Source organism: Colias croceus, chromosome 9 (genome assembly GCF_905220415.1).
Source record: "Colias croceus chromosome 9, ilColCroc2.1".
Lineage (NCBI taxonomy): Eukaryota > Metazoa > Arthropoda > Insecta > Lepidoptera > Pieridae > Colias > Colias croceus.
In genome coordinates this window covers 9,366,793-9,394,465 of record NC_059545.1, presented here as the reverse complement: position 1 = coordinate 9,394,465, position 27,673 = coordinate 9,366,793, and the positions used below count along the sequence as shown (strand labels likewise).

The 27,673-nt window shown below is 34.0% G+C and overlaps 2 protein-coding genes across 2 annotated transcripts in view; one reads left to right on the top strand and one right to left on the bottom strand.

Moving 5' to 3' along the window:
- Window positions 1-15,352, top strand: part of LOC123694484 (zinc finger protein 774) — a 47,244-nt gene extending 31,892 nt beyond the window's left edge. The window contains exons 2-4 of the mRNA XM_045639932.1: window positions 13,102-14,034; window positions 14,353-14,567; window positions 14,604-15,352. Of these exons, the coding sequence (XP_045495888.1) occupies window positions 13,102-14,034; window positions 14,353-14,567; window positions 14,604-15,260 (1,805 nt within the window). The 3' untranslated portion in view covers window positions 15,261-15,352. The remainder of the gene's footprint in view (window positions 1-13,101; window positions 14,035-14,352; window positions 14,568-14,603) is intronic.
- Window positions 15,353-23,531: 8,179 nt separating this feature from the next.
- Window positions 23,532-27,445, bottom strand: LOC123694483 (transcription elongation factor, mitochondrial). Its single transcript, XM_045639930.1, has 7 exons — window positions 27,286-27,445; window positions 27,071-27,198; window positions 26,691-26,919; window positions 25,889-26,041; window positions 25,220-25,401; window positions 24,764-24,850; window positions 23,532-23,810 (listed from the first exon to the last, which is right to left on the bottom strand). Exons 1-7 carry the CDS (start codon window positions 27,319-27,321, stop codon window positions 23,546-23,548), a joined length of 1,080 nt encoding a protein of 359 aa, XP_045495886.1. The 5' UTR covers window positions 27,322-27,445; the 3' UTR covers window positions 23,532-23,545.
- Window positions 27,446-27,673: the final 228 nt, after the last annotated feature.

Genomic DNA, 27,673 nt, shown 5'->3' with positions numbered 1-27,673 from the left:
TTTCGTCTGGAATAATTTCTTTAACTTATTTCTTATTTCAAAAATAATGCACCTAATATTATAACAAAGCTTTTTTATTCTTGCTTAGCATTTACGAATAATATTTTTTTTAAACTACTCTACCTTACGTTTGTAATGTCGCTTCTTCCGAGGAGAATCGGCAAACAAACTTAATGGTAAATGTAGGACAGTATAATGGCATGTAATTACAAGAATCACTAGCTTTATACATACTTATCTATACATATTTATAAAAAAACATTTTTGTTAACATCCGCCCATACTAGATACCTACCATAATCATAATATTATTTTGTTTCTATACTAATCAATGATATCAGATCATAAAATCACGATGAATAAGTTGCCTTACTTTACTCAAATGTAGGAGAAGCAATAACAATAATAGTTGCTACGGCTCTGGTCGAAACATGGTACAGACCATAGACTACAGATTGTAAAAGGCCTGGAAATGAGCTATTTATATAAACAGAATGAAACTAGAATCTAGAAGATAGAGTCCTCATATCACCTGAAAGATTCATAACCTTTGTACTGAGCAATATTTCAGTTAACACTTAATAAAATGTACAATATTCAGAGATCGATGTGCAATCACGATCACCAGCAGTACCCCAGAGGACATTAGCATTTGTCGAGGGGCGTCGCACGGAAATAGCACGGGCGCGTCACCAGCGCTCGTTCGTGTCCACTCATCGCGAGCCTCTCTTTAATTACGGGCGCCATCTTGAAATGTCACATTTGGCGGGAAACTTGACAGATCGCTTGTCAATTTTTTTTATAACAATGGCCAGGTTTTTTTTGTGTTGTTTTTTTAAATACGATTGTTCTATCATAAGGGTTATAGGAGTTATAAGTGGTTCTTAAGTAGCTTGGATCGTAATTGAAGCGAATTATAACGAAAAACTTAACTGACAAAGTATGAAGAATAAATAGGACACCAAACATCATATTATAGATTAAATAGGAATTAAGAATAAAACTCATTTGTATTCTGAATAACAAAGTACGTCCATGTAGCTTCAGCTGAAACTTTTATTGCATCCAACGCCATTCTTTATAGCCTGTGTGGACATACCATTAATTGCAGCAAGCATTTACGAGATTTATTATGTTTATTTCAAAAAAGCATGAGCGTCAATTGTCCAACAGATTTTTTTTTAGTATTTATTGTGCCTAGAATTTCTCATATGCGAGATTTCACGCAATAGGTAGTTCAATATGGCTTCATAAATTGCGCCTGAAAAATAACTTCTCAATAATATACTTACCTACAAAATCTTCATAAACATAGATATTAAAACAAATCTCGCGTGAATGTAAATATCACTCAATGAAGTTAGCAAAAAGCCAAGTAGCCGCTGTAAAAAATGCAATGCGTATAAACGCACCAAGCGAATTACACGAGCATATAAACATGATCGTTTTCATTGCTGCATAAGAGCCAGTTCAGAATGCATTAACCGCAACAAGTGCAGCAATAAGACGGCAAGTTATGTTCTTAATGCGTAACGATGGAAAGTGACAGATCATTTGGCGGGAATGCCCGGCGGACATGTTTTTAGTTTTTAGGGTTCTTTGTTTATGAAAATTTTCTTTGTGCGTAGCTTTCTTTAGCGTAGCATTCAATTAATACTCATAAAACTTATAAGAAACATTGCTTCTACAACTTTAATAATAACTAAGCTCAATATTATTTTGTGAAAATACGTTCGCATAGGTATTATGTTTTACTAAAATAATACAAAATGGAAATCATATAATACAAAATGGAATAAAAACTTTGTTAAAAATAATAAATATTTAAGCTTTTTTATATAGGTATCTCTCCTCTCACTAGCTTGTCCCTTTTTAATCAATCACATTGTTTATATGACTAGGTACCAAAAAATGACAAAACAAACAAATGGTTCGAGGCACTCTTAACCGTTTTGAATCACAGTAATTTATCAATTCAGTCTGCACGTGATTGTTAAAGTGAATATATATAATGTAGTAAAGCTGCAGATGTCTAAAGAATTTTAGTTTGTTTAAAGAATACTTATCGGATAAAAAATAATTATTTTTATAAAAGATAGGTTTAAACAACAAAAAGGTGCATCAATCAACTTTACAAATTAATATGAGGAGAACACCTCATCTGATCCAATTTCCATGTGCCCCAAATCACTACTAATTAATAAATAATTTATGATCGATTTCTAAGTCCTAACCTAACAAATAAAAAAAACAGCACCTACCTACATTCAACAGTTCTTCTAAACAAATAAAAAGTTATTAGTAACAATTCATCCTATTCCTAACCTAATTTTTAAAGCCATAACAGTCCAAAGATTACGGCAGACATACGGACATATAAAAACGTATAAGCGGTGACACCGACCGTACGACTTGCGACAATTTATTTTCGGTACAGGGCAATGCACTTTGCCGAGATCATCACAGAGTATGAAACACTAAAACGCATATTAAAACGATAATTCCGATTTGAATGATTTGGTTAATTTATTGCTTTTAATTAATATTAATTTGGTGGAATTTAAGATGATTATTTTTAGTAATAAAAAATGTGTTTAATATTGATTATTTGATTCAATTTTAAGGTAATTAACTAATTATAAACTATAAACAATTGTTGCGAAGTTATTTAATCAAAATTAATATAGAGGCTTCAATAAAACGTAAACTAATTTAATCTTAAAAGTTATTGTTATAATTACTTAGAAAATATTTAGTTATCTGTGGTTATTCAAACTAACTTACTCATAGATTTACAATCATTTTTATCGTTTACCATAATAATTGATCACACCCATCAGAATAACAGCAAACATACGATATTAAAAAAAGTTAAAGAAATCATCACTACGCCCAATTTCAAAACTGCTGGCGGTAACTGACTGACATGAACAGACTGACAAGCTAGTTCCCGGGCCGTCTTAAAAATAAACATATTCTATTTATTTTTCGGAAGCATTTTAAGCAAACATAAGTATTAGTACAAAGATTCGAAGCTTACTTAGCAAAAAGTTTTTAAAAAGTGTTTTTTCACAAAAATATTTGCACAGATATAATACAAATATTGGAATATAAACACAGAGTACTAAAAAGTTAGTAAAAGGTAGTTCTTTTGTTTTCCAATACATATCACATTTTTTTAAACCCTTTCCCAGGTCCTGCATCCCTATCTATCTATACATATATAGAAAACTCAAAGGTGACTGATATAGTGATCTATCAACGCATAGCCCAAACCACTGAACGTATCGGGCTGAAATTTGGCATGCAGGTAGATGTTAGGACGTAGGCATCCGCTAAGAAAGGATTTCCCGAAATTCTTGCGGGAACGGGGAAAATCGGGGATGCACGTACAAAGTCGTGGGCGGAAGCTAGTCTATACATATAAAACTAAAGCTATACATACAAATTATATATTTCCCACTATAAAGGCATAAAAATTAACTTATATACTCTGTGCTAATGAACGTCACAATGCCTCTATGAAGGAAAAGTGCTGAGCTCTTCGTTTGCAATGCATCTTGAAAAATTAGGCCGAGGAGACTCGAGATCTTTCTAGAACATACGAGATAGATGGACAATGTCCACTAAAGATTGTGGACTTATAATTAAAGTTGATATATTCTTCGGATATGTATATGTGTGTATGTGTAGAGTCTATTTACAAAATATACAATTTGGACCATTATTTTCTTAGGAAAATAAATTGTATGTTCTCGAATTAGAGAATATAGTGTAAGCCAAACTTTACTCTACCTAAAATATATTAATCTATGTTTTAGGTAGTATACAATTATTACTATGTACCCATTTTGAGATAGAGCTTCTGTTTAGCATTTAATGATTAATTATTATTAATTATATTTCCCCTTTTATCTTGCAGCGTTCTTAACTTTTTATTAAAAAATATGTCTTGCTTAACTTTAATGGAAAATTATCAGTGTAAGATAGAAATTATAGACCGTAGAGAATTTTTAATTATCCTATTTAACATGTATTATCATTTTGTAATTACGTTCTCTTTAGCTTTAACATAGCTTTTAAGATATAACGTCCCTTTCATTATAATTATTTATATTCTACTTGTACAGTTGTAGGTACTATTATTTAAAAACTAGCTTCCGCCCGCGACTCCGTCCGCGCGGATGTCGGTCTTCGCGTGGATGGTTTATTTCTTCATTTTGAGTAACTCTGACAATGATATCTTAATATATATAGGACCCAAATACGGCTAGGCCTATAATAATACGCAACGTGTGTTCGCGGTTCTACAGAACAACGTCTATGGATAAAACTGAAAAATTAAGATTATTTTTTTTCTACGTATTTTTCCAGGATAAAAAGTATCCTATTTTACGCCCAGGATAATAAGGTATAATTATACCAAGTTTCATCGAAATCGAACCGTTAGTTTTCACGTGATGCCTGAACATACAGACAGACAGACAGACAGACAAAAATTTTTTAAAACTCATATTTGAGTTTGGTATCGATCCAGTAACACCCCGTGGTATTTATTTTTTCAATATTTTCAATGTACAGAATTGACCCTTCTACAGATTTATTATATGTATAGATATGTAATTAAAGTACATTATGTTGAAGATTCATTGCAGAAACCTTTATTCAATAATAACATCTATAATGTGAATAATTAAAAAAACACATGATTAAATGACATTTCTATCAATTTTATTTAAATTAAAAAACTCCAACAAATGAAAATCGTTTCCACTTCCTCTCTCTTCCTCTTACAAAGATCCCTAACTGTGACAAATAATTTCACATAAAGACATAAAATGTTAACGAACTTACAAATAATGTACAGCACAAAGGTATGAGTAATCCATTCTTGCCATCCTGTAATGTCGATCGAATTTTGTGAATCACTAGACCAAAATAACCAGTTACAATGCCAGTCAAAACATTCTCTGTTCTTGTTTGTCACTTTTACTTTTAAAGGACTATTATTTTAGTCTGTGCTTTTTGTTCAAATTCAAGATATTACGTCTAAACTTATTAGTTCAGGATACATCGCCCATTTTTGCAAGTGACTACTATCAAGCTAATTTTCCGTTTGTAGCTTTATTTTGATGAGACGCCCAATAATTTCGTGTACGAAAGTCTCGATTGTGATAGCTAACAGAGATAACAAGGATAAAAATTTTTGATTTGATGGTTCTCAAATATTACAGGAAATGTATGTAATCCGTCATTGTATACAATTCGTAGGAAATGTATACAATTCCTAAAATCGTACGGAAATGTGTGAAATAAATTATTTTATACACATTTCCTAGGAAATCTATACATTTCCTACATAGCTATCGGAAATGTAAAACATTTAAGATATTGATATGTCGCAAGCAAGGGTTGGACTAAAGCAAAGGGGGCGCAGGACTTAAAAAAATTTTGATGGAGTTGGTGTCAATATAACACCTATTTATTATTGTTTTATCGTAAAGATTAGGGTAAAACCGGGATAGATGCCCCACTTTTTGAAATAGCCTCATAATTTAAAAAATATGAATCTTATACGAACACTTTGCATGAATATAGTTAGGTGAATTATCTGTTTTGAATTGTTGTGTATATTTTTTATCCTATCATTTATAGATAAAGTGTAATAACAATTTTTGTAGAACACCTTTTTTGGGGATAGATGCCTACCTATATGGATAGTTGCCCTACCATGAAAATACTAACGAGGATAGATGCCTGCAGAGTGGGATAGATGCCATACATACTCTATAAACGCGAAATCAAATAAAATTTACATGATAAACCGGCAAATATCATGTTAACATAACTAACACTAGTTGTTCTGTTGTCCAAGAATACACTCGCGCTCGCACTCCTTCTTTTCTTTTGTATTTTCGTGGCATGGTTCTGATACAATCAATATAAGGTCAAATCATTAATAAGTAAGTATACATAACAGTAAAAAAGCTAATTTAACAAGTAAAATCGGTTAACATACAGAAAACCTCTGACACAATCAGGTAAAAATATAAACTGCATGATTGTTTATCGACAATGACATGTATATATTATGTATTGAGGGATAGATGCCCTTAGGGTCCCCTAAGGGCATCTATCCCTCGAAAAAACAGGGCAACTATACTTTTTGATAAGGATAGTTGCCCCGGTATTTTTTTTTATTAAACAATAACAAAAGACCGACCATTTACACTTAGATATATACTTAATAAACCAGTGTATTGACATAATAAGAAATATAATGAAATTTATTAATACTTATAAAGTTATGCAAAGGCAAATATTAACCCTTCAAAATTTGACGTATTCGTGAAGTTCGCCGCGGAGATAATAACACGCACTAGCGAAACATGTCTTCACCAAACAACAGCTCATGCCTAACAGAGGTGCGGGGTGATAGCAGCACCTATTTAAATTATTAATTCATAGTCACGAGTTTTGGAAGTTAGGTTTTTTGAAAATGAGGCATCTATCCCAGTGCGGCATCTATCCCGGTTTTACCCTACGCTTATATAAGCATGTTTTATAGGAACAACTTTTCTCTAAAATCAAAAATAGCCGAGATATTCGCCCTCAAAGTTAGGTTAGGTTTAGGTTAGGTTAGCCGTTAGGTTAGGTTAGGTTAGGTTTGTTAAAAAAAAAACTACACAGAAATAGGAGCCCCGCTTCGCGGGGCTCCGTCGACGAAGATCGAACGATAGAAGATAATAATATGAACATAATATTATTACAATTTTACGGTATGACTGTTACCCGATTGTATCAATAAGAGCTATAATAAAAAAAAAATAACAACGTGTTTTATTACAGAAAGCATTTACTTAACACATTTCCTAATACGATATAGGAATTGTATACAATTCCTAGGAAGATTATACATTTCCTAGGATATGCATGCATTAAATAGTTTTTAAACAATATTTTATGTAACATTTCCTAAATGGTATCGGAATTGTACACATTTCCTAGGAATTGTATACAATTCCTTGATTTCATACATTTCCGGTAACATATACAAAGTTTGAAATAACACAAAATATAACACTAATTTCAATACTTATTTAGCTTTTCAACACAACTATAATCTAAAATAAGTACCTAATACTCAAAAGAAGTTATTATAGAAATTAAAAAAGGATCATTTTAAAATCCTTCAAGGCAAGGCAACTAAAGGCATACCTGTCATCACATCAAGCATACAATTTTTGTAATCAAAAACATTATTGAACCTGCGCGACCGCAAGAGCGTATAGATTATGTTATTCCCGCCTTTACCTGACCACAGATAATGCAAGCTTTATGATACAGATAATAAAGGTTATAATTTATGCGCGATCTGCCGGCTTAAACCAGTGGTCGCCTGACCCGACCATCCGTGAACTTGTAGGGTCTACAAAACAATCTTAGGAATCCTTAGATACTAATATTATAAAGCAGAAGAGTTTGTTTCTTTGTCTGTTGGTTTGTTTGAACGCGCTAATCTCCAGAACTACTGGTCGGGTTTGAAATATTCTTTCCATGTTGGATAGCCCATTTATCGAGGAAGGCATCATCACGCTAAAACCAACAGAAGCGAAGCCACGCGGGTGAAACCGCGGAGCGCAGCTAGTAAATAATAATTAGGTATTCAAGCTTTAAGGTTACAAACAGACAAGTCATAACTGCGTTAAAAACAACCGACTTCAAAGTTGCACTTGCAACATTTACAAATACAGACAAAAATGCTCATAAAATAAAAACTACTGGGCCTATCCGAATAAAATATTTTTGGGACCAATTCGACACCATCCCGCATCGAACAAAAAAAGAATCACGTTAATCGGTTCAGAAACCTCGGAGTAATCGGTGTACATACATAAAAAAAACATACCGGCCGAATTGATAACCTCCTCCTTTTTTGAAGTCGGTTAAAAATGGAATATAGGTTATTTTTTAAGTCTGAAATATTACTTGACTTGATCAAACGAAAACAAAGATTTACAAAGTTCGTTTTAATGACGCTTGACATAGTTTTTTTTAATACCGTAGTTTGGTTTGAACTCGATTTTCGATCCATCTTATCCAATTTATAAAATTAATCATCTTCATTACACAAAATACTTATTTTATAGATTGGATTTAGACAAAGTTTGTTAAACATATTTTGCAGCAATCTATCGGTAAACATACCTAATAATTTTACTAAACTGGTTAAATTTGTATAGCAAATAGAAGGAGGTTGTAAATTGTATTCAGTGTTCCACTGAAAAGTACGAACTCCATGTCGAAAATAAACAACAATATTAAAAGCAGTGTAATATTATAAGCCGTATTTTTTGTTCCATTCAAACTACTACCAGCAAACATCTCAATCCTTTATTACAAAAACAATAAAGTATTTGCTATTTTGCTGACGGTATGCGCGTACGCAGGGGCGGCGGGACCAGTTTGAGATCAGGCTTACAGCCTACTGCCTCACATTCTACGAGTATTGTAGTTTTTGTGCCATTTATATCACTCGCTTTTTTAATAAGCAGGATGTAAGAATGAAATTTGTTTTTAGGTTTTTTTGAATAATGTAGAGATTATGATAGTAAGTAGTAGATAATAATGTAGTATTATGTGTAAATTAAATCCCACCAAAAACATAAATGTAAAAATTGGAGCCGAGTTCAATCGTTGACTTAATTTGCCAAAAAAGAAATGAGATCTAATTAATGTGTGCCAAGTTCTGCAGACAGTCCAGAAATTTATTTATAAAGATGTATTAAGTTCTTAGGTTGACTGAAAACTCAATTGTTTTATTTTCCCTTAGAGAACAATGTTTATTCCAAAATATAACTTTTTTAATTTGAATAATATAATTATTTTCACAAAGCAAACAACTAATGACCTATTGAACCCCATAATTTGATGAGGCTAGTTTTTAGAACTTCACAAAATATAAACAGTATGTAAAACTAGCCTCATCAAATTATGGGGTTCAATAGGTCATTAGTTGTTTGCTTTGTGAAAATAATTATATTATTCAAATTAAAAAAGTTATATTTTGGAATAAACATTGTTCTCTAAGGGAAAATTAAACAATTGAGTTTTCAGTCAACCTAAGAACTTAATACATCTTTATAAATAAATTTCTGGACTGTCTGCAGAACTTGGCACACATTAATTAGATCTCATTTCTTTTTTGGCAAATTAAGTCAACGATTGAACTCGGCTCCAATTTTTACATTTATGTTTTTGGTGGGATATCATTACTTTTTGTACAGAAAATTACTCTGCAAATTTGATTTACTTTATGAATATAATTATACTTTTTATATACGATTTTTTTTATATTTTTTCTTGCGGATTCTTTGTATGGTTTGTTTAGTATTATTTTCTATATTTTCTTGTATGTTATGAATGTCAGCGCACATTGCCCCGTCATTATCTGCAATTTTTTAAACTCGTTTTCTGTTTAAAAGATTACATGATTTTCTAAACATTCAGCGTGAATATGTACACACACTATTACAAAGATGCAAAGATCGTTGTAGAAGAATCGTCGCTTTACTCCATGACGTTACGGTATTGCCATGACGAGATTTTGAAATTTTACTCTAAACGCGCCTAAAGATGTTTCACTTATATTAATATTAATATTACGCAAATTAAATCATTTCGACCTTCGACAAAGCCTTCTTCCATTACACTGAAATTAAAAATAAACTAAACACTCATAAATAAAGAATAAAGAAATGTGAATTTGTAAAATTATATATTATTTTTAACTGTATGAGCAATATTTTTATTACAATTTTCTTTTATTTTACGTTTAATAATAGTTTTGAATAAAGAAATCATGCAATCGAAGTAATCCGCCCTAGCGATACTAGCGCGAGTGAGTGTGTTGTCAGAGGCGCATCGAATCTACAGATGTTTCGCGCTAAAATATGTAAACTTCAATAATCTATATCTCAGTCATTTATTGATGGATTTCAAAATTTTTTTCGGCCACTGACTAGTTTTGATCTATTTTTTAAGACTAGTAAGGTGAATATACTATTTTCTATTTTTTTAAACTTTTCCATTTTTCCATACAAACAAAATTAATGTCATTGAAAAAAAAATTAAATACAAATAAATTCAGTATTTTCTGATTTTTTCCTTTGTACACTCACTATTACCTAGCTGATTACAAAATTTGAACTTTCTAGGTCATCTGGAAGTGGGTTAGGTTTTGTATATGTCTATAAGTCAGTCAGTCTTAAAAATTGCGATTTTTGGATATTAATATCTACGCAACTGTTTAATCTGTATTTATGAAATTTAAGGTTCTTGTTTATCTTGAGGTCCTCTTGATATGTTCCAAATTTGGTTTATTTAACTTAAATAGTTTTCGAGTTATAAGGGGGTGAAAAGTGGCTCGAAATGGTTCGTGTAAATATACACACGGCTGCTGCTCGCCAGTTCTCTTCGCTTGAACTCGGCTTGACACGCTGCCGCGTGTCTAGATTTGGAAGTAACTATTTAGAGATCACAATATTTATACAAAATCTATTAATCGGTTGTAAATATTAGACTCTGGAATTAAATTACTTCAAAACTTGTTTCTTATTCTTAATTGTTGACGAAAATATACTTCGTTATTTTTATTTGTAGTTATGTATTGTGTGCGTGAAGATTGATTAGTCAATTAAGTAACATCGGTTAGTAAAAATATGAAAAATTCATACAAGATCTTTATGTCTTCGATTAAAATATGATACCTCGTATTCCGGTACACGACATAAAGTTTCCTATATAAAATAAATACACATGCCCGTAGCGTACAATATTAATAACGAGTCTTAAATTACAGTCGACTTCTTCCCTTCATAAATATCAAGCATTGATGCAGAGCATTAAATATAACGAGAGCCACATTCAGCTTTGTCATTTCACATCTTCTCAAGCATATGTCATTGCGTCATTAACGTTTTGATTACAAAAAATCACATAGAAAGGGGTGCATCATTCCCATACATTACTACTCGCGGGTATAAAAAACCCGCCCACATGTGAACCGGACAAAATTGAAAACGTCATTACACCCCGCACGAATTAATCGTATTTCCTTTATTTATATGAAGATTATAAACAGATGTTATTCAGTAATAAATCTTTGCGTCTGACACACCAAGTGATGTACTTTAATATCGCGTTTGCGTTGTTTATGGCTACGTAAATGCGAAGGGTACGATAGGATACAGTTCTTTTACTGTTTTCATGTTAAATATTTCATTTAAGGATAAATTTTTCAAAAGGTTATCGTACGATTTTGTTAACAATATGAAAAACGATCATTTTTAACTACAAATATCGAAATTATTACAATTATGAAGACCGCATGAAGTAACTGACTCAAAATATCCGTGTGTGAAAAATGCTTTAGGAGAGCCATATTGTTAAAACATAAATAAAATTAATATAACATTCCTTCTTGCTAAGTAGTTTACTTGTTAAACGGAGCCTATATATTTTATAATTTCACAGCCATGATTGAAATGTAAGGCTCATGTTTAAGTGGGTTTTCTAATTAAATTATTTTAAATCATCAAAAATCTCTTTCAAAAACTCTACATCAAAATAATCATCGTTTTAATCTCTTTTACTGCTACAATACTTCACTTCCCATATATTTTTCATAGTTAATACATTATCAGAAACTCAACCTTCACGATGCATTGTCCAGTATCAAACAGATCTTCAACTAATTGGGTATCTATAGTGGCAAAGGCTTGGTCACGATTTGAGAGATATCGACAAACCGATTCTGACTCCGATATGAATAATATCTTCATAATGGCCCGATTTTATCAACTCCCAGCCGATCTTCTGGAGTTTTTAACTTGAAGAATGATGAGGGAACAACTTTTTGGTTCATTTTTAAACTGTAACAGTCTTATTGAGAGATTGATGAAAGAGTTGGGTTATCCAAGGTTACGTTAATTATTGTGACATTTTTATTAATAGAAATCATATTTTGGTACTTGTACTGAAATGCGACAGAAATCTCAATCTGTTGTTGTTGATGAAATTGTTAGTATTTTCAAAATAAGCACGAAAATGTTATGTTGACTTGCTCAACTTTAATTCAATAAAAGTTCACTTTAGAAACAACAGTGAAAAGAAAACAGACGTTAGCTTTATGCTCATTTCCTTTAGATACACGAATTTACATAATATTTTCAGATTTAATCGAGTAACGCGGCAGCGTCAAAACGATAATGGTTGTACTGCATCCGCCATTTGCATTTCGCTTCGGGCGGGAAAAGAAAATGGACGCATTTCCCGCCTTTTTTATTTATAACGGATTCCAACGTGAAAGTGAATCATTAGAAACTGCATTTCATAATAATTTACTGAGGATAGGAAGCGAACGGTTAAAAATCGCTTAAGTAAACAATACTATCATACGATAATCTATTAACTTGCATTCACTTACTACGAAAGTAAATATAGTATCTATGCAATGTATAATTTTTTCAATTGTGAATTTTATGCAACACTTTAATATCATACTTCAAACGGGAACAAAACGTTTCCGTTATGCGCAAACATTTTTTGAATTCTACTCTTTAACTAACTTTGATAGAGCAAAATAGTAGGTATAAATTTATCTTAATTAATTGACAGCTAAAATTTTATACCACCTATATAGGAATTCAGGGAAGCAGTTGCGTGACACAAGCTTTGGTTATTCACGGGTATATCACATAACCATGTAACTTTCAAAAATGTCTCACCCTTGGCGGCATATGACATTTTATTAAATTCTTATTTGGCAAGCGAATCGTCGCCGGCACGCGATAGCGAGACTTGCAGTCTGCACCTCATCAATTGCATGTCATGTTTATAATTATTGGTTCTATGCACGTGCTATTAATAACTGTGATTATGAACTGTTGAAAATAGAATAATAATTTCTCAGAAACAAGTTCTTCTAAGAAAGTTATGGTTCTTCTATTAAAAACGCTATACAGAAATGAATGTAAACTTTGTGTTAAATAAATAGTGTTAAATATAATTTTTATAAAATGTTCCTTTTTCTCTTTCCAGATACGACAGCACCTTACGTACTCTACAAAGATGGCGTCGAGCGAGCACCCCCCGGCACGCAGTGGGGCGGTGCCGTGCTCGATGGAGGCTACCAAACCATGCAGCACCAGAGCCCGGGCGGCCCTTCGCCCCAACCAGAGCCGCAGCTGGCCTCTCCAGCGCCGTCACCATACCCGCCGGCACCACCGCCTCCAGACCCGTCAGCGGATGAAGCCGCACAGCAACTAGCTCAGCAACAAGCGCAACAACAGGCTCAACAGCAAGCCCAACAACAAACTTCGCCAGAACACATGCAAGTAGAACAGCAACTGCAGAGTCAGACTCAACAGCCGTCACAAGATCATCTAGACCGCACGCCTTGCTTCGTCCCTCAACCAGATTTACAACAGCAGTACGCGACGCCGTATTTCAAAGAAGCCAGACCCACTAGCCACATGCTCGGAACTGGTGGCTTTCCATTACACTATCTGAAACAAAATGGAGGCGTCCTATCATTAGAGGGACCTTTAGATCAGTATGCAACGCCAGACTTGCGGCATCTACCCGACATTGTGCAGCCTGAACCACCTAAGCCACGGAAACACAATCCAAACTCTGAGTTGCGCTTGTTCAAATGCCTCACATGCGGCAAAGACTTCAAGCAGAAGTCGACGCTGTTACAGCACGAGAGAATCCACACAGACTCGCGGCCGTACGGGTGCCCGGAGTGCGGCAAGCGGTTCCGCCAGCAGTCTCACCTCACGCAGCATCTGCGCATCCACGCGAACGAGAAACCATACGCTTGCGTGTATTGCCCGCGATCGTTCCGGCAGCGCGCCATCCTGAATCAACACCTGCGCATCCATTCCGGTGAGAAGCCCTATACGTGCGGCGAATGCGGCAAACATTTCCGCCAGAAGGCCATCCTCAACCAGCACGTCCGAACACACCAAGGCGAGCGCTATTCACACATATATGCCCCGGTCCGCTCCCCGCGCGCGCCGCCCGCAATGACCCGAGCAGCTCGCGTCACTGCCGGCGCCGCCTGCGATCCCCGCCGCCCTCCCCCCGTTCGATTCGGTCTCGCATCCATTGGCCTTCCTATCAAACAAATTCTCGCTCCCATCTTCGCCCGCATTGCGGAGGGCGCTCGCGAGACGCGGAACCGATCGCCGGACGCTCCCGTAACCGTCCTCAGTTCGATTAACCCGATCGATCAGTACATTAGAGCTGAGCGAAACATGTAAATGACCGATTATTCCATTTTTACAGACGTTTCGCCGCACCTGATCTTCAAGAATGGCACCACGCCGACGCTGTGGCCTCAAGATGTGCCCTTCCCGCCCGATGAGAACAAAGAGGAAATACAATCCACCTTTGGAGACGCAGATGGACAAAACGGCGAGCAGCGTGGGTCCTGTTTCTCTCCTGGAGACACAGCGCAGTATCCCGCCTACTTTAAAGATACAAAGGGTCTTAATCACACGGTATTCGGCTCAGGACTATCCCTTCAATATCTAAAGGGTGGTAAGCTCCCAGACGTGCTTGGCGGACGCGCGATGCCGCTATACGTCCGCTGTCCCATTTGCCAAAAAGAGTTCAAACAAAAGTCAACTTTGCTCCAACATGGATGCATTCATATAGAATCTCGACCATATCCGTGCCCGGAGTGCGGTAAGCGTTTCCGCCAACAATCTCACTTAACTCAGCACTTGCGCATCCACACCAACGAGAAGCCGTACGGTTGCGTCTACTGTCCCCGGTTTTTCCGGCAGCGGACTATTCTGAACCAGCATCTCCGCATTCACACCGGAGAAAAACCCTACAAGTGCACACAGTGCGGTAAAGACTTCAGGCAAAAAGCTATTCTCGACCAACACACAAGGACCCATCAAGGCGACAGGCCATTCTGCTGCCCCATGCCGAACTGCCGTCGGCGGTTCGCCACCGAGCCTGAGGTCAAAAAGCATATAGATAACCACATGAACCCGCACGCGGCTAAAGCGCGACGCGCTGACGCCAAGACGCCGCGCCCGCTGCCGCCGGCATCTGCGGTCGTGAAGCCGGAGCTGTACTTCCCGCAGTGCTACGCGCCGCCGTTCCAGCAGTTCTCGTCCGGCGCGGAGTTCAAGCCGGCCGTGGGGCCGGGCGCGACGGTGGCGTGCCTGCCGGCGCAGTGACCCACGCCCCCGCGGTGGCCGCCCGGGCCTCCCGCACCGCACCACGCGCCTCCGCACGCGCCCTCTCACCACGACCTCTACGTCGACCGCCTCTACTGAGCCCTCCGCTCCCGGCCTGCGACGACCACACCGAGAGGAGCGTCGCGTCACCCAGTATACGACTCGCTTTTGCGAGCTTTTATCGAGATATCGGATCGCTGTAAACACGCTTCGATCTGTAAATAACCGTTCTATCCGGCGTCTGTCGCGAATGTACAGTTTCCGAGAGTTCACATGAATAGTGTTACCGTCAAAATGCGAGTATAGATAGCGTTTTTTGCCCCGTAATATTAAGTTACCACGTAAGAGTTAGGTTTCTCTGTGATTCTTCAGTCGAAACTTGCGTCAGAATCCGTGCGGATCGAACCAGAGATTAGAATTTAAAACTCTTCGTTGAAATCTAAAAAGTAAGAAATTCTCTTTTACCACGTAACGGTATTTCGCGATGAATGCTTCCGGCATAAAAATGTGCCCAAGAAATGAATATTTTTTAAATATATTATGTTAAATTTATTTACGAGTGTTAAGGTTATAATATCTGGCAAACGCAGGGTAAGGTGAAAGAAAAAATAATGCTCAACATTTAAAGATACTTAAAATTTTCCGCGTATTACGCTATAAAATTATTGGTATTGAATTCTTAAGAACAGCATGCAAGTAAGCAAACCAAAAACGTAGGTTACCTTTTGCCATCAAAACATTTATTTGTTAGTACTTACGAATTGCATTTAATCTAGACGAGATTTATCTCATTAACTATGTAGGTGCCAAATAATGTAGTAATTTCCTGTCAATGTCCATTTTGTAATCTCAATATTAATCACTTTATAAAAACACAATGGAATATTATTCACACGAGCCAATAAAATACTGAGAAAATGGACATTGGCAACTGCCAGTTTATTTTTTTATAGGCCTAGTTTAGGTTGTTACCAGTTTTTTCAACGATACGACAATTTGGATGCATTTACGTGGGAAAGGTCAGACTGAGAAAGGACTGTGATAGATAGATAGGTTAGGCGTCTATTTCGCTCATTTAGCGTTAAAATTTCGTGTATTGTACGAAAAGATGAGAGCATTGTCGTGTGATTGTTAAAAAAATATACTCGTGACTTTTTTGTTTAATTTAAAGATTATGTTCCTAAATCTAAATTGTGTTTGTTTAAGGCTGACAGGCCGCGCGGGCGCCAGCCCTTGCCTTTTCTCGACTGATTTAAAAAATGTAGCCGTCACGAGTGAGATTAGCGAATTTTTGCCAATTAGATAACGTGTGTGATGTCGCAAAGTGCTTTTCGGTGTAGGAACGGAGAGAGGGTTATGCCAGAGATATGTTTTACTTAATTTTAGCTTAGACTATCGAATTTCGAATTACCAAGCAATTCGATCATTCATCGCGAAATAAATTAGTATTAGGAAAATAAAGATATATATGTCTCAGAAGCGCGGCAGTATCCCGTCATCGCCCGAGCCTCCGTAATCGCGTCCTCACTAGTTACAGGTATACTTAGAACTCCAGAATTACATATTACATTACAGATATGCATAGGTTTGAACAGAGGGATGATATATGAAATATATCGACTTTGTTGTAGTTGTCAGAGCGCTCACGCGAGTCTCCGTGACTATAAACTTCGCGCTTCGGGATACTGGGGCGAGTTTTTAACGTTTCGTCATCTGTTTGTATCTATAGACGACTTATATAGCTTATTTTACGATATTATTGTGATGATTTCGTTTTCCTACCGCATAAGGGATGTTACGTATTAACTAATAGTAGATAATAGTATGTATTTGTGGAGGTACTTGTCACATAACTTGGATACCATAGTTATTATTTGTCGCCGACCAGGTGGCCGAGATTACTTGTTTATGTGTGTTGTTCGTTTTATGAAAAATTATCAATCATTGGACTATTATGAAAATTTATAGCATTGCAGTTCTGACGATCGATCGACATTCTAGCGATATTTATTTTGTTATCTATAAATTTATAAGTCTTGGATTTTTCTGCTCTAAAAATTTTAATTTTGTTGAAATTTATGTTTGAATAGAAAAATAATTATTTCTTCTTCAGTAAATTGCAGAGAGGTATTATGTATTATATATATTTAAAAAATTTTGTTAGAAAAAACACCTGTTTTTTAGATAAAAGAAGCTGTACCGTTCGCGCTTCATAAATAGCTATAAAAACAGATCGATATCAGAATTGCAAGCGAATCCGTTGTCTTTATGTTTCTGATTGTTTTTCCTATCAAACTTTTGGAGGTTTACAAGCAAAAAAACACCATTATCGAAGATTTATAATATTCTTCCGTGACTATATTTATCCTGAAAGTGATCCTCCTGAGAGGCGAGGCACTCCGCTCCCGGCGCAGCACAAGCAATAGTTTACAGATCAGTTGTCGGTGCTCAAATTTTATTACCTGACCTCAACATATTCATTATGTCCACGTTCGACTTTTATAAACTTGTTGGATTTTTATGCCGCAATCGGTCACTTAATGAAATTTGAACCCAAATATTTACCCACCACAATACAGCAGCCTTATACAATAATAGTTATAAGTATTTTTATACATTTTACAATATATCCGTTTTTGGCGCCGGGAGCAGAGCGCGGCGCCGCAAGTTTGAATACAAACACATGCAGTGCCATAGCCGACTACTAACCTCAGATTTATAATTAGATTTTTATACCGATACAAATGGATTTAATTTTTAAATATAAACAAAGGTGATTAAGTATACAGAGATTAAAGATGATATTTTATACATTTATTACATACAATATTATTAAACGTAAATGTGAAATAGACTTAACATTTTTAGTATACCACGTGCTAAGTACCTAAGTGTCAGGAAATCAGGTTTTTTGTAAGTTACGCGTGAAGCGAGTGATGGGAAATTGGTTACGATTAACGTGTGTCAATTTTTCGCAATATCCTCATGTCTGAAAGGGCACGTTTTAAATAATTTTACAGCGTTCACAAATTATTATCAGCCTAATACATATCACAGATAATTTTAACGAGTTATTTTAATTTCATTTGACAGCTGGTTTCCCGCGTAATTCTTACGCCCGACATGTTTTTAAAAGTTTGGTGCATTTTGGGCTGTTTTGTTTTAATTGCTCATTGTTCGTTACGTTTTGCTCAATTTTTCGTGTATACCTTACATAATATTACTTGTGTTAGTTTTATGCGTCCTTGTATTATTGTATAATGTACTAGAGAGCACGGTCCGCTTTTCTTTTATTACTTAAGTGCGTGTTTTGTCAGTGCGAGTACTTATGATTTGCATATAATATGGACGTGTCATTTTTTAAGACTGTAATTTTGTTTTTTATAAATTATCTGTGCCGTCCAATTAATTTGAGCATCCAAAACTTTGTATATTTCTCTACAAGCCAGACATTTGTGTACTCTGATTTTTTGTAGACTCCACTGACATTTAGTTAGGTTCTTACTCTGTTCCTAGCTTTGGTAACGTTTATTTATATCTGCAACCGTCAATATTGAAGGACAAACGAATCCGTTGAAGCATAATTTTGTATTAGTTTTTATTGCCTTGTCTGTCGATGTTTATTCGGATATGGAATGAAATTCCATTCATATAACTACTTATATACCGTATATACTAACATTTCGCATTTATTTTAATGTGATTTACTAACGCTATTATATTGTAACATTTAAGTAATCTTCTTCTAATCGATCGCTATCCATTTAACGAATGTAATACTTATTTTAAGTTTAACAAAAGGAGAGAATAAGATTGCATTGTAAATGTATACTTTGCATATATTATCGTGAGCGTCAATTGTATTAAATACAATAAGTTAAGTAAATCCATTGCTAGGCTTGGTGAAAACGTTTTAGGTTAAAGTCCCTTTGGTTTGCATTAGTAAGGAATAGACAAGCCGCGAACTTGCCGAAATGTCAAATATCATAGAAGTTAACAAAAATAATAGACTATAGAGACAAATTTAATCTGTGGCGACTAGTCAAGTTGAATTCCCTGGAACTCGATAGCTTGAATCCTAAGAATGATACAATAGTGGCGTGATATCTGACTTTCAAAAGGTATTAAATCATTTTTCATGGATTTTTTTACGATCCAACCCAAACAATCCATATTTTCCAATAACAGAGCTATTTCCTTAATGTAGAGTCAAAATAACGCATTATTCCAACAGAACAACTTCGAGCGAGGTTCGACCTATCTAGTTCCGCTATTACCTATTATTTTGCATTTTCTTGCCTCTTTATAAAAAAGGGATTAATAATTTCACGCCAAATTACGACATACTGTCAATTATGTATCCACACGATTAGATTAAAAATTAATTTAATAAATTCCTTAATGCCCATAATGAGTTTACGATAAATGATTCTTTGAAATTATGGGAACGTTTGAATAAATATTATAATACTTAGTCTCCGGTAAAATATTTAAAAGTACAATTATATATAAAAGACAGTGCGTAAACATTAGGTCTTATCAATCATTCACTTTTCGTTGCATTTATTTCTGATCTCTTAGTCACGAGATTATCTACATATTTATAAGTTTTGGCAAATTAGTCTTATATCTATGTAAAGTACTTTATGCCTAGATTTTTTACAATGGCTTCTAAGACCATAGTAATAATATGTATTTGAAAAATCGTAGTATTTCACGCTTTATCTATTTCAAAGCTTTTTACAAACAAATTAAAATTCTATTTAGTACGCGATATCTCTACACAGATTCAAATTATATTTATTGATTTAAATTTTTCTATTTTTTTAACCTCAAATATTTTAATATTACTATGAATATATTGATCCGTATGCTTGGATCCATTTTATTATATTTTAAGTATTGTGTTACAATAGGATTATTTCTTCTGTACACGCTGTCTTATATACACGTTCTATTTTTTATCTGTAAAATATCTTTAGCCAGCACAATTTTAAAATAAGATTAAGAGTGTGAATTTGTCATTATATTACTCCAAAATTAAATATTAGATTCCACATTGTTTTAGACAGCCTAGTAAGGAAATTAGAGTTTCGGGATTTTGTATTTTATTTGAACCGTTGGCTACGAATTATTATTTTTACGTCTTCCATTTACGCTGTAGTTTATAATTATATATTTACATGTACTTCGTATTTAACCTGTATCTTTTTAATTGAATTATTATTTCATTGTATAGAACACAAAAATTATCTCTACATGCGAGCAATAATTGCGGATTTAGTGCAATACACGTTTTTTTTGGCGTTATAAATAATTTGTATTATAATTTAATGTGCTTATTTTACTGTAAGGTTAATGTAACGGATAGTATAGATAAGCGAATAATTGGTAGCCAACATAGGTGGCCTACATTACGTTTGATTTGTTGTTAACTCCATCGTGTACACTGCCACACTCGCCAACCGCTGTCACTTATATTATTAAAATGAATAATAATTAATTTCTATCACAATAGAGACTTGTTGAAACAGTTCCACAATAAAATAAGAGTTGTTGAATTTTTTATAAAAGATAAAACATATTAGATATATGATCTTGTAGTCTGGATTGAGTTTTTTTTACAGATTTTATTAGACGCGACAGTTGAAGTTACGGCGCCCATTCCGCTTATTTTTGCTACAATACTTATTTAAATACAATAAAGTTACTTATACCGGATAGTACAATAGATATACAGATTTTACATGATATACAATAGATTTTTTATACAATAACGGCGTGATATACATATTACAAAGATTTTTTTAAAGCATAGTGGGCGGCGTAGCTATTCGTTAGATAATATTGGTTTTCAGTGAAATGGGTGCTGTTATATTATTAATTGTACATATTTATTATAATATACAACAATAGACTGGTAATTTTACAATGTTGTTAGGTTTCTACAGAATTATTCCGGGGCTGCAGAGAATTGATTCAAACTTTCTTAAATGTTAGACGCTTTGTTGTGGACTTCGCGTCGTTCCCACTGTCTTCCAGATTTTATTGTTAAACCAATGTTTGTTTTGCAATAAATGACCAGAAACCCACACAAAATGTAACTAATGCAAATACAATAAAATATATGCTTACAGAAAACAGACAACGATAGATATAAACATAGATCTGTAGTTATTTTATTAATTTTGCCGATAATAATGACCCCTATATAGTAACTATTATTTCATATTTTATTTGTGTATAATATTTTCTAGTTGCATAGATAGCGTAGTTGTTACCAATCTCTGATAGGCCTACAGATCATCTCTCTACAGCCCCGCTCACAGTGTTACAATAGAGTATATTTTCTTACATACAAATACACCGAAATAGACTATATGAGATTGATTTTATACAATCCCAGAATACAAGATCGAACTTTTTACACAGTACAGATTTAAACAGGTTTTATTTCCTTTTCACCATAGACTTCTGTTTGTTTTTCTTTTTCGAAACAGTTGGTTGCGATACGGTCACAAAGATCCGGGCGAAAAATTTTAACGTTGGCAATTAATATTAAAAAGTGAATTTGTAAATATATTTTATAGTTCTTCCAAAATGATATCAGTATTAAATACAAAATTCGATTCGGTTAGGTCAAAAGTATAAGTGTGATCTTATAGAAAATTTGTATTAGATTCTTCACGATGTAACTTTTTTCGTATAGTTATTTTTAATTATATTAATTTTTATTATTTTAGATTTATTGTATTTTAATTGAATTGTAACGTTCTTGCCTAGATTTGCATTTATATTAGTTACATATTATGCGTTTAAAGTTGATACCATCGTATTTATGTATATTATTATTCTATTAAGGGTTTTGTTTGTTTTTGTCATTTAATAGAAGTAAAATGTTGTAAAAAGTAAGCTCGTTGTATTTTATCAAATAAACACTTTTTAGTCCAACTGAAGCAATATAGCGCAGTTTTATTTATTTTTCTTTTAATGCCCCTTTACCATTTACCTGTTTTAAAGCTAACATATTATTGAAGCAAGATGTATACACACAAATAACTGTTAAAAGTCGGAACCCCCGATTGTTAGGTAGGTACGCGAAGTAGCACTTTAATTTGACTGTCAATCACATACCAATAGTATATGTTAGATAGGTACATATTTTTATTGGTAAATTAAATTAATAATATTTTAATGACTATTAAGTTTGGGATCAAGGCTGGCCAAGAAATATATTTTTGGGTGAAAGTAGATCTTTCCATCAAAGTAATTAGGTAGTAAAGTTAAAGTGCGATCTATGGCGCGCTCAAAAACATAGTCTAAAATCACATCATAACACTAGCATAAAGACTTTATTTTGAATGAATTATTTTTGTAGAATAATCTAATTAGGTCTTATATCTAAAAATAAATTGAGGTACATTGTAAACATTTCACTAGTGCTGAAAAGGTCGCAGGTTCGAATCCTGGACTGTACGAAAATCAAGAAATATCGTTGGTGTCTCCTCACCTCTTTAATTTACGAACGTCAGTGAACAATAATTCCAAACTTGGTGTAAATGCAAGAATACCCAAAGTCAATAAAAAATATATTGCATAATTCATATTATGCAGAGAGCATCGAAATATTGAAAGGATTTATGTTCCAGTTAAAAAAATGTAAGTACACTTCTGATTTAAGCGCCATCTAGTAGATTTAACCTTTATTAATTGAACTGAATTCAAATATACCTTCAGAAGTCTATATAACATAAACTGATAGAAACAAATTTTCTAATACAATTTATTTTTGAAAGAAAAACTCCTTAAATTTCGTATGCTTTTTTATCGGTGTCAAGTAGTATTGCCACTACAAGTTTAAAGAGCTAGCGCGCAAGAGAAACTTTTGTCTCCGCAACTATTTTGTATGTCCCATCAACTCAATGGGCTAGTAAGAAAGTGCGCGCACCTAGCGACACAACTCCCCATAGAGTTGATGGGAGAGAGATACTTTTGTCTCTTCAACTATTTTGTTGCGGAGACAAAAGTTGCTCTTGCGTGCTAGCTCTTAATCGACACTTTTACTTCATACATATAAAAACGATTTATTTTTAGGCGTGAAACAAAAAAACTCACTACTGTTATACCGATTTCAAAAAATATTTGGCTATTGAAAAGCCACATCTTTGCCGAATAACATAATATAGGCTATAAAATATTTCTAACCCCGGGTTACTAAGCAAAGCAGGGCCAAGATAATAATCTACAAAACAATAAAAATAAAACACAACATATACAATAACAATTTATTCACCCTTCTTCGACAACAACCTATCAATTTTATCTTTATTCCTATATATACATAGATCCATAAATGTAAGTGCAAACAGCATGCACTGGGCCATCATGTCCCTTTCCAAATCATTTTGGTCTCTAAACTTATTTTGTAATCTTTCTGGAACAAATACGTGATTTTGGTTTGAAGAAATATTTTGATTATTTTCCTTTAGAAGAATGTCCACCGTTTGGTCTGACGTCACTCTTTCGTTGCCTATGAGGGTGCCGTATAACCTGTAATGAAAAATTATAATCCTACTAATATTATAAAGGCGAAAGTTTGTAAGTATGGATGTATGGAATTATGGATGTATGGATGTTTGTTACTCTTTCACGTAAAAGCTACTGAATGGATTTGAATGAAACTTTACCACAATATAGCTTATACATCAGAATAACACATAGGATAGGTTTTATCCCGGAAATCCCACGGGAACGGGAACTATGCGGGTTTTCCTTTGAAAACGCGGGCGAAGCCGCGGGCGGAAATCTAGTATTATAATATAACTTAAGAGTTTTTCTGTTTGTTTGCTTGCTTGAACGCGCTTATCTCAGGAACTGCTTGCTGCTATCGCTTATATCAAAATTATTTGTCTATATTACGCTATTATAGAAATTTTATAGACCACGCAAGTTTTCAGAAACAATTTTAAAAATACAAACACAACAATGCAAACAAATGAAAATGAATAGACCATAAAAAATCTAAACACTAAAAAATCTTATCGAAAAAAAAACAGACAATTTAATGACAGTTGTTAGAGAGCCATCTCGTTATAAATATCGAAACTACAACAATCGAGTTTTAAATTGTATTAACAGATGTCGTTGTTGGCAACAATGAATACTTTTATTTTTTTACTAGCTGTGCCCAGCGGACCACGGTACAGCGTAAAAAGCAGGTTTGAACACAGCAGAATGATCCTTTTTTTCTATTCATTAAAATTTAAAAACTGTAAAAAATTGATTAATGATGAAAATGCCTTGTCTTGTACGGAGCACGTGACTGACGTGTTCTATGTTACGTGTACGTGATCTGTGTTCCGTGTCACGTGTTCTATGTCACGTGTTATGTGTCACGTGTTACGTGTCACGTGAAACGTGTCACGTGTTCTGTGTTCTGTGTCACGTGTTCCGAATAAATGAATGAATGCGCGTTAAAATAAAAATATTACGCCAATACGCACCTAAAAGGTAATGAGGAGCGCAGGAAAAACACATTCTGCTTGAATTTGTTTACCATTTCACTATTGGAGTCGTCATCGATATCCACACTGAAAAATAGTGATAAAAAATAATAAGTAATATTCTATTGTATTTGTATGATGTATCCTTCCAAATATTTTCATTTTTATTTAAAATAAAACTGAAATTACATAATGGTCCCAATAGGATAATTAATGCACAACATTTCTTAATTAATATTTCGCTCACACACACACTCTCTCACTCACAACATTTTAATGCATTCAAAGACAAAAGTGTGGGCTTTTACGTAAATGATTCTTACATTTCATATTTCACCACTTATAACTCAAGTTGGATTTTTCACATAATATTTTTCATTTTTATAACATAATATTTTTAATTTTTGAAAATAGTATAGTACGCACAGCCAGAGCAAACAGCTAGTATATACATACCTGATAGTATTCCCTCTAGCGGATATAAAAGCGACCATCATGGCCACCATTTGTGACTTCTGCAAGTTAATGCCAAGCACTTTTGGGTTGTTGGGGTCACTGCCAGAGGCTCGGAGGCTTGTGGCTTCCGCCTTCATCACGTAGAGATCTGCTGTTGGCAGTTTTGTTACTATTTCCCAGGACTAAGTTAATAGATTAGAATAAAAATTATTTATTTTTTTATATTATTATTTATATGTTTTAAATGAATAATTTGAATTTAATACATAAAGGGATAGTTAGATTAATATATCAATGTATATTTGTAAATATTATAAACTTATATTTTAGTTAAATTATAACTTAAAGTAATAATGGAATAAAAAAAATTACAAATTTCATTGCATTTTTCTTTAACAGTAAATTTCCCTATTTATATAGCTGTGCCCCGCAGTTTTACCTGCGTTGCTCCGCTCCTGTTGGTCTTAGCGTGATGCTATATGGCCTATAACCTTCCTCGATAAATATCCAACACCGAAAGAATTTTTCAAATCGGACCAGTAGTTCTTGAGATTAGCTGGTTCAAACAAACAAACAAACTTCAGCTTTATAATGTTAGTATAGATTTAAAGCAAATGCTCCTGAAAGTAAATAAGCAAAAAAATTCATTGCATCTCAAAGGAAACTTACAATTTCCAAAATATCACTGAGTTGAAATCTCTTGTTCTCAGGGTAGTGTATACCTTGGTACTGCCAATCCAATACTTCATAGTTACTGCGATCTATTAGCGTCCAAGACACTGAGTTTATTGTTACATACACTGTTAATACTGACTTTGCCGCCTGAGAAAAACATGGAAAAGAAGTGTTTTTTAAGTACTTTTAAATTTTTCATTACAATGTTGTTGAGCAAGTAAAGTATTTATAATGTAATAATTTTAAAAGAAATAATATGCTAAACGGCAAGGAGATTTACTTGTACTACAGGTAAATAAAATTGTGTTTCTTCATTTAAATTGATAATTATACAGTAGACCCGCGGTATTCCGCCAATCGGTTTGCAGGGCCTTGTTGAAGTATTGAATATATTGGATTATAGAGTGCTGCCTAGAGATCCCCCTATAGTCCGAATGTTTTCAAATAACGGACCTAATGATAAGAAAGATGTTATAAGTATGTAGTTCTGTTTCAGAAGTAGATACAAATCATGCTTCATTGTATATTTTGGAATTAAAACAATATATTCGAGTAGAGTATAATGGTTGGTGGAAATTTTTTTGTACAGGTTGTACACTGTTCAATCATGCATGATGACGTAAAATAGGGATTCGTATTACAGGCCAGGGGCCGGCGTAACGCAGGTCTACTGTATATGAATTTATATTTGTAAATAGTACATATTTATAATTCAAAGGCAAGTGTTAATATAAGAACGGAGAAGTGACCTCCCAAACAAACCAAGAACCTAAAAAAGTTCTATTAAATGCCAAACCTGTCTCATACTCTCGGACAAAGTAGGATTTAATATTTGGCCCTTTATCTGTTTCACCGCATTTGGCTCTTCAACTTTAACTTTCCCCTGCAATATGCTGTCAAATAGTTTCTCTGCATGCTTCTCACTAAATCCCTCAATAACCTCTATATCCAGTATATTATTTATTGGTCCATTGTTACTTATATGTTGTGATATGCTTTTCGATCTTTTTTTCGTTACATCATACCTAGAGAATAAGTTACTAGTAAAACAGCTAGCCAGCCTTATAAGAAATTTTACATATACATGCAAGTTTTGTACACAAATTCCAAATTTCATGATAATCTTAATTTATTATAAAATTGTATTCAAGTAATGGATATGCTCTCATTTGTTACCTTGACAAAGTTGAAACATCAGATTTGTTTATAACCTCTAAAATATTTTTCTTTTCTATTTCATTGTACTTATTTTCTATCTTTTGACCATAATATCTGCCGAATCTACACAAGGCACACGACGGAAACTGTAACAGTTAATTGAGGTTTGAATAAATATGTCTCTACACAACACTCTTCATATTTATTAATGATTATAGCTTAACTTTACGTACAATTATTCTCTTAGACGCCAAATGTAAATTAAACATGGTATTTTTTGTACACTATAACTAACTTATTAATTATCAATATTTACATGTATTCAAATAAGTATTTTAAATAAAATATGACTCCAAAAGGTCTCTAATAATTTTTGAATTTACCACTTTTCATTCAACTCATTCAACGTCAAATATTTGACAGCTCACAGCTATGGCTTGTAGGAATCGTTTAGAACTCCGAGGTTTAGAAGGAAGGTTTAGAACGTAGATAAAAAGTAAAAACATTTTATTGCTGTAAATAATAAGGTACTTAAAGATATTATGTACACAATTACGTGGCATGAACGGCAAAAATATATATATCTAATTGCATATGAAAAATGTAAATAATTGCGTTTAA